Here is an 8,609-nt window from a genome sequence, read left to right as displayed (position 1 = left end):
GTTGAAAGTGTAGATGAAGTGAGAACAAACTGCCCTGAAGGTACTACTACTACAGTACTTTCACTGAAAATACTGCCAATGCAGTACTGGCACTCAAGGTACTGTCACTACAGTACTTTCACTGAAGGTACTATTACTACAGTACTTTCACTGAAGACATTGTCACTTCACTTCTTTCACTCAAAGTACTGTCTGCAAGGTACTGTCTGCAGTACTTTCACTGAAGATACTGCCAATGCAGTACTGGCACTCAAGGTACTGTCACTACAGTACTTTCACTGAAGATAATGTCACTGCCAAGCTTTGACTCAAGGTACTGTCCGCAGTACTTTCACTGAAGGTACTATTACTACAGTACTTTCAGTGAAGACACTGTCACTGCAGTACTTTCATTGAAGATACTGTCCACAGTACTTTCACTGAAGGTACTATTACTACAGTACTTTCACTGAAGATAATGTCACTGCAGTAATTTCACTGAAGATACCGCCACTGCAGTACTTTCACTCAAAGTACTTTCTGTAGTACTTTCACTCAAGGTACTGTCCGCAGTACTTTCACTGAAGATACTGTCACTGCAGTAATTTCACTCAAAGTACCATCTGCAGTACTTTCACTGAAGGTACTATTACTACAGTACTTTCACTGAAGATAATATCACTGCTGAGCTTTCACTCAAGGTACTGTCCGCAGTACTTTCACTGAAGGTACTATTACTACAGTACTTTCACTGAAGATTCCTGCTGGGTCTTCCCCAAAGCTGGATTAACAGAAGGGCTAAATTGGGCTGAAGCAAGACAGGGCCCCGAATTTTAGGTTTGGTCATATACAATATTTACGGTTGTTAGGTATTTTTAGTCAGATAGGTATTTTTTAGATACTTTATGTAGTAGAAATGTTTAGTGGAGATAGGGTGTCTAGTTAAACTGTTAAATGCTTAGTCATGCTCATGAGTTTTTACAGGGTGCATCTGGTCAAGGATAACTAGAGAGAAAAGTTGATGACTGTCAGCAGACAGGGTGTTTAATATTATTATTATGATGTGTTTAACTGTAGCTACACACCACTTAATCAACAGACACACACACATTGATTTACTTCATGTTTTGACTACTGCTATGGCCAGCTGCAAAGCTGGCACCAGGGACACGTCACGGTTTGGCGTTCCTGTGTAGTATGGGGCTCCCCCAACTGAAGATAGATAGATAGATAGAAATACTTTATTAATCCCAATCTGGGAAATTGAATTGTTTCAGCAGCGGTTCACACTCAATATCAAGCACACATACCAATAAATAGAATAGATAACTCACTAAAAATATAAAAATATAAAACAAAATAAAAAAATACGTTAAAAGTTAAAAACAAACCCAACACAATCAAGTACATATACATAATCACATGATGAATGAAACATATGCAAATCAATTATTACTGTATTACTACAGTACTTTCACTGAAGATACTGACAATGCAGTACTTTCACCCAAGATACTGTCTGCAGTACTTTCAGTGAAGGTACTATTACTACAGTACTTTCACTGAAGGTACTGTCTGCAGTACTTTCACTGAAGGTACTGTCTGCAGTACTTTCACCGAAGATAATGTCACTGCCGAGCTTTCACTCAAGGTACTGTCACTGCGGAACTTTCACTGAAGGTACTGTCTGCAGTACTTTCACCGAAGATAATGTCACTGCCGAGCTTTCACTCAAGGTACTGTCACTGCGGAACTTTCACTGAAGGTACTGTCTGCAGTACTTTCACCGAAGATAATGTCACTGCCGAGCTTTCACTCAAGGTACTGTCACTGCGGAACTTTCACTGAAGGTACTGTCTGCAGTACTTTCACCGAAGATAATGTCACTGCCGAGCTTTCACTCAAGGTACTGTCACTGCGGAACTTTCACTGAAGGTACTGTCTGCAGTACTTTCACCGAAGATAATGTCACTGCCGAGCTTTCACTCAAGGTACTGTCACTGCGGAACTTTCACTGAAGGTACTATTATTACAATACTTTCACTGAAGATAATGTCACTGCCGAGCTTTCACTCAAGGTACTGTCCGCAGTACTTTCACTGAAGGTACTATTACTACAGTACTTTCATTTAAGACACTGTCACTGCAGTACTTTCACTGAAGATATTGTAGTGAGTGTGCTATTGTCATCGCTTTACAATTCCAAACAGTGCATGGACTGACTGGTTTCAGAGGCCGAGGAACAGGTTTCACTGCACAAAACAAACACACCCACACTGTGTCGCCTGCGTCACTGTACTTTGCTTTGACACTGAAAGAGGAAATCCCAGACTGAGACTGAAGTTCACTAACCACACATTACAAGAACGCTTCCTCATATATGTGCACTTGTTGCTTCAGTCTTACTATTAACAGTCACACAAGGCGATTGCACATGCTCTGGATGGGAACGTTTTGCATGTGTGTTTTACTAATGAAGGAATGAGATCAGCGTTATGCCAGAGTCAGATCAGTAACCCTGAAGCCAGCGGATACACCTGCCTTTGATCTGCGCAGCCAAGAGACATGGAGAAGACGGTACAGGTGAGAGCGTGCTCCTCCATTAACCCAGGCTTGTTGTGATTTTAAAGTCCAGGCTGCAGCACTTTTTAAAATAAGCCTATCTGTGATTTTCATGTTCACGCCACCAAACATGAACTGAGACTGAGACGTCTGAATTAGGAAACCAAAGGTTTCTCTAAAGACGTTACTAGGAAGACATTTCATAACGTGATATTTCCTGTAATAATCACATGTCAGAAAGCTTTGATCTGATCTTCAATTTCACATTCTGTGGTGCTGTTCTGTGTGGTTGGGGCAAACCTACTCATGTGAGGGTAAATGTGTGTAAAACTACTGTGACTTCCTGCACAACTTTGCACAAGTTGCATAGTGAATACTATATTTGTTGTAGCATGAAAAAAACTTGCTATTTTAAGAGTTTGCTACTGGTGTGGGTCCAGTTCACAGTGTTGGAGCAGTTTATCAGCTCCATCAGGGAGTTTCCATACCAAAGCAGGTGCAGACTGCAGTGTGATCTTCACTTTCTTTTCCCACTTCATGTACAATGTGTATATGTAGCTAGCAGCTAGTACTTTGTGGGAACTAGTTTTAGCAGGTTTGAACTCAGATCCTCTCAGATTTTCTGGATAATCTCAAGTTAGTGTAAGCAAATACAGTATATTTACTAACTAAACCAAACTAATGAGCGAATTGTACTTTACTTACTTTAATTTCCATTTATTCTTCTACTCCACTGTGTTTTTCTAACAACTGTTTGTTACTTTGAATATTTTGCTGAACCATGTACAAAATGTGCAGCTTTAAAAAGACCTAGTAGCAAAGTTTTATCTCATTTGAATGTAAATCAACTAATTTCACCATTTTCTAAACACAGTTTTTTTCATAATTCTAATATAATAACCTTCCTTGTTTTGTTGTTGTCTAACAACACATTCATTTCTAGATCATTTTTTAAACATTTCTATTAAGAAGAAGTTGTCATATCCAGACTGTACTGTACTGATTCAGCTATAGACGGAAATGACTTAAATATGTTTGGACGTTTTTGCAGATTACACTGCTCAACATTATTTCACGTTTTCAGCCAACTACAACAGAAATGCTGCTCCGGTGTTGATGCATCACATCAGTAATCATATAGTGCAGAACACTGGGACGGGGTTGGTTGTAAATAAAAAACTACATTGCTGTGGTATTCATTTTACAAACTACCTGCATACTCTTTTGGTGCTTATGAGATCACAAACATTATTATCATATGAGTTTGTAAATGACCACAAACTCCACACAACCTGAACTGAACCTGGAGTTTTCAGGCCCCTTCAGGTCGGGGATCCCAGGCCAGTAGGAAAAATCGTTCATTATTTACTCAGTAATCTGAGAAGTAGTAGTACTGCTACAGTAAAACTTCTGCAGAACTAATCCATCCTCGGTGTTAAAAGGCTACAGAGGGATGCAAACCGAACACAAACAGATACCAAATCATCCCAAAGAGACTCGGAATGAAACATGACCATGAGGAGACACAAAGGAAGTGACACGCAGACACACTGTGGGATGCAAAACTAGCAAACAAACTGACAGAAGGACCAAAGGAGTGGGGGGGCCTTTTTCTCCAAATGTATGGGTATAAGGTAGACTGTAAAACAGCAGAGAACACAGTGACTCGACTTCACTGAAGATAATAATAATAATAAACAGCATTTATACAGCACTTTACAACTCAGAAGGGCCCAAAGTGCTGCACAGTATAGACATAGCTATCGACTAAAACAATACTAAAACAAACAAAACAATGCTAAACAGTCAACAAGATAATCATAGAGCATAAAACAACATGTAGACAATGCCATTAAGAGGCAGATAAAACAGATGACGATGAAGAGATAAAATGAATAAACATAGAATTTTGTCATAAATGTGTGTTTTGGATTGGGGACGGTGCACAAACCACATCATGTATGGTGCAGGTGTGGTCCCATTTGTTCTATGAGGTAAATGATGAACTAGAGGACAGACAAGGGTGCACAGGCCTTCCGGCCTCTCGTTCTCCACCGCCACCAGCATCAAAACACCACATGAGGGAACGTTAGTGCCACGGTGGAGCTGTTCTGGTGGCCCAGCACTTCACTGGGACTCGGTGTTTGGTTGTCACCTGTCTGTGTCTCCGTCTCTGCTCATGCTCACCACCACCACCCAGTTTCTTTTTCATTTATTCAAAGCAAACAACAAAATTGAAGCTCATGACTTCCTGTGCCAGAGGTGTTTTCCCAGAAAGCATCGATGACAGAAATCAAGAAAGCCTTCAGGAACTGAAAAGTGATATTTCCACTGATGACAAAAGCAGAAAACAATGTTTTTCTACTTTAACAAACTATTATTACAAACACGTTATACTGGGCTCTGCTAACCCGCCCTAGTGCATTCCACTTGCACACTGGTGTGTTATACTGCTGGGGAGTTTTCCCTCAGGGCATTGTCATGTCCTGTCTTTTTGACTGGCTATAAATAGTGGCTGCGTCTTCCCATGCAGAAGCAGTAACGTTCACATAAAGCACATTTAACCATGTATTAATAAATAGTTGTAGCTAAACTAAAACAACAACGAAGAAACTAGCGTTAGCAAGTGTCACTGACTTGGTCTAAACACTGACTGGAGTTTTAAATATACTTGTGTGTTTTGTTGGCAGTAAATGATACTTATCTTTCTCTCTAATGCGTAAATTGATTTGTATTAATGACCTTTCAGTCTTTTGTTTCATTTAAATCTCTTTATCCCCTTTTCTCTCAGAGTGAGGAGCAGCAGTTGTCTCCAAACACAAGGAGGAGTTTCGGCTTCTCATCTCTTCGTATTAAAAGTAACAACACAAATTCACACTCAGTTTTATTAGTTTAATTGAAGACAACGCCTGCATCACTGTTAACCTTTTGTTTACTGATAATAACTATTTCATCATGTCAATGTGAATTTTCTGCAGAAAGGCACAGCAGTTATGAAGAGGGTGGATTTACAGGGCGGAGAGGGCTGCTGTCTTTCTCATCAGTCCGAGAGCAATCAAGGAAGGGTAAAAACAAAGAGTCATAGTTACCAGTCAGACGACTTCTCTTATTCTCTTAAATCTACCGGGCTGATGACAGTAATTAAATCAGTTGGTTCCTTTATTTCATTTCATTTCATTTATTAGGTTTTTTGGTCAACAAACAAAATTAAAATTGCAATTATTTTACACAAAAAAGCATGAAACATAAGGGTACATACATCCATTTGAATACAAGCATGTATGCACACACATACTCATACAAAGTAAAAAAACAATGTTATTGATCAAAGGTGTAGGCTGAAGCTAAAGCTTATTATGCCTACTCTTACTCCACACAAGCAGCACTAATGGACACAAATTTAATATAAAGAAATACTGAATATTCTGAATATATATTTAGAAGAACATGCATTGTGATTATTATTATTATCATTATTATTATTATTAAGTATATATTTTTATTACCATTCTTTTATAAAGTATTTTAAACTGTGGTAATGAAGTTTTTATTTCCTCAGGAAAACTATTCCACAACTGAACACCTTTATTAAATGGGCAGTTACTCCTTAATTTAGTTCCACAATAAGGTTTGTTTAACATATGTGTCCCTCTAAGGTCATAATTACTTTCCCTTACGCTGAACATAGCTTGCAAAGACTGAGGGAGGGTTTGTTGTTTTGCCTTATAAATAAGTTTAGCAGTACACAAGTCTACCAAGTCATGAAATTTTAATGTTTTCAACTGAATAAACAAGGGATTTGTTGGGGTATTATATGGAGAATGTGTAATTAATCTGATGACCTTTTGAGTTGTCCTTCGGATGTTTCTCAAACATCTGAGTTGCAGTGATAGTGGCATTACTTCAGAACTTTTAATACACTGGAATTGTTTGCACTTGATTTGAAAATTTATACAGACGTCCAACCAGTGAGGAATTGTTTGCACTTTATTTGAAAATTTAAGGCTGCGTCCAACAGTGCAGCCTTGCAGATCTTAACCTCTTTACTTTTCTTTTGCATTTGAACCCTAGAGTCCGTCTCAGATGAGGCCTCACAGCTGCACAGTGCTCAGGACCAGGTGAAGAACGCAGGTGTGTTACAAGGTAGCATGACATGGCAGCATTCAGAAAGAACACCTGTTCAGTGTGTGGACCCCCTTCTTCTGGGTTTAAACTAAGATTTAATGCTTGTACATCTGTTGGGAGGAGGTTCGTTCTCCCGCAGAGTCCTCATCACTGCTCGATTCTTTGACAGCAAACTGTTTGGTATAAATACAGTCAGTTGGGAAATGTGCTGACTGTTAGTCCTCTGATGTGTCAGTGTTTCAAAGGCCACCTGACAAACTATCCTCTGTAGTTGTGAAAGCTCTGGAAGTCCAGCCTGTGATTAAGTAACTCTGACTCTCTGACTCAGCTCTCTGATATTTACAGTAGGAAGGTAAACGCTGCTCTGTCCCAGTCAGGCCGTCTGAGCCGCTGCCTGTGCAGTATGTTGCATCAGAGTCACAGCTGTTAAGCCCTACAGTCATGTTTTGTTTCTGTTGTTATTGACCTGTTGAGCTTCTAGATGAACTTAGATAAACCTTCAGTGATGAACTTCAGTTAACTATCGACCAAACATAATATCAACTATATTTATTTTCTTGCACTTATTTGCAGCTGCATCAGTTTGTTGTGGTTTTGTGTATCTTTGTAGTAGTTTTGTGTCTCTTTGTGGTTGTTTTGTGTCTTTTTCGAGTCATCCGGTTGACTTTACAGTAAGGGTCGCTTCAAGCAGAGGCTATGGCCCAGGGTCCCCCTAAACTAATGGGTCCCTGGGCCTGTGTGACGCAGGCCCGTTCAGTAATCCATTTTACGCACATGCCCTGAACGCAACACGGGCGAGCTTCGCAGCTCACAGAGCAGAACTGAAGCACGAGGACCGGTGTAAGTCAAGATGCGGAGTGTGTGCGGGAATGGAGACCATAAAGTGGAGCGGTGGGGTTTGTGATTTTACTGGTCAGCGCTGCTGAGGGACAAACTTCCAGTGTGTGTGTGTGTGTGTAGCGAAACAGCGATGAGTGAAGCGGTGACGAGGAGAAGGAAGGAGCCCGGACTGAGGAACCTTAGGAGCCGATGGAGTGAGTACCGGAGCGCAGACAGCCCAGTCCGCTCACTGGAGCGCATTTAAGTGGCTGTCCAGTAGATTGGAGCGATTTACGCGAGATTCACATTTAACCCTGAACGAATGGATTAAAAAATGTATTAATGAGAAACCTGTCAGAACCTGCGATGCTGACGTATCGAGCAGGTTGGAGCCTAGTGTATATCCGGATGTCACTTCAGCTTAACAAAACTTTAGTCCCATTAGTTGGCGTTCTTTGTTAACTTAACAACGCTGTAGTTGTTAAATAACAAATTGGTGAAATACAAACGCAGCGAACTGGATAATAACCTCGAATGATTGGGTTTGTGGGGTGTGCGCCCCAAACGACCGGGATGGCAGCGCCAGATTTACTGTCTAGTAAACGCGCTTTGGTGTGGTAGGAAATCAGAAGTTAAACTGCTGATGAATTTCCCCAGCCCAAGAAAATAAATAAATAAATAAATAAATAAAGGTGTGCGTGGAAAGTAAATAGTCCAAACCCGGACTTTTGGCTGAAAAGTGCTCTTAGCCTTTAACATGTTGCTGGATTTGAAACTCTGCAATTTAAACAGCTTAATCCCTACTGGTCATTAGAGCTTAGCCCATCAAGTCTGAGCTACAACAAACAGGCAGAAAGATGGAGACAAATGAAAGGAAAACCCTGGATAAATGAGAGGTCAGACGTGTTAGACAGCAAAGCCCGGTGATGTTTGTCACAGTGAGCCTGGAGTGTGGCTGCACAGAAAAGGATCAGTAAAGAAAACGTAGAAGCTAAAAGCTGCTATATTTTGGATGAAAGCTGCAGGTTTTCTGAAAGAGCACGATCCAGGCAGGACTGTAGTGACTGTTATTTGTTTGCTTTCAGAACTGGCAGCTGGTGTTGAAACATGTTCATGAGCCTCAG

The 8,609-nt window shown here is 40.4% G+C and overlaps 1 protein-coding gene across 3 annotated transcripts in view; it reads left to right on the top strand.

Annotated features, from left to right (window-relative positions):
* Nucleotides 1-2,131: 2,131 nt before the first annotated feature.
* dennd2da (DENN/MADD domain containing 2Da) overlaps nucleotides 2,132-8,609 on the top strand; it is a 19,866-nt gene continuing 13,388 nt past the window's right edge. Inside the window, exons 1-4 of one of the 3 annotated variants that reach the window (XM_020588879.1) lie at nucleotides 2,132-2,562; nucleotides 5,333-5,399; nucleotides 5,520-5,606; nucleotides 6,613-6,684. In XM_020588879.1, the coding sequence (XP_020444535.1) occupies nucleotides 2,545-2,562; nucleotides 5,333-5,399; nucleotides 5,520-5,606; nucleotides 6,613-6,684 (244 nt within the window). In that variant the 5' untranslated portion in view covers nucleotides 2,132-2,544. Of the gene's footprint in view, nucleotides 2,563-5,332; nucleotides 5,400-5,519; nucleotides 5,607-6,612; nucleotides 6,685-7,371; nucleotides 7,701-8,609 lie in introns of those variants that run through there. The other 2 variants (XM_020588880.1, XM_020588881.1) reach the window with 2 other exon arrangements.

Source organism: Monopterus albus, unplaced genomic scaffold (genome assembly GCF_001952655.1).
Source record: "Monopterus albus unplaced genomic scaffold, M_albus_1.0 scaffold657.1, whole genome shotgun sequence".
Taxonomy (NCBI): domain Eukaryota; kingdom Metazoa; phylum Chordata; class Actinopteri; order Synbranchiformes; family Synbranchidae; genus Monopterus; species Monopterus albus.
The sequence above is the reverse complement of the archived record's forward strand: the minus strand, read 5'-3'. Positions and strand labels throughout refer to the sequence as shown.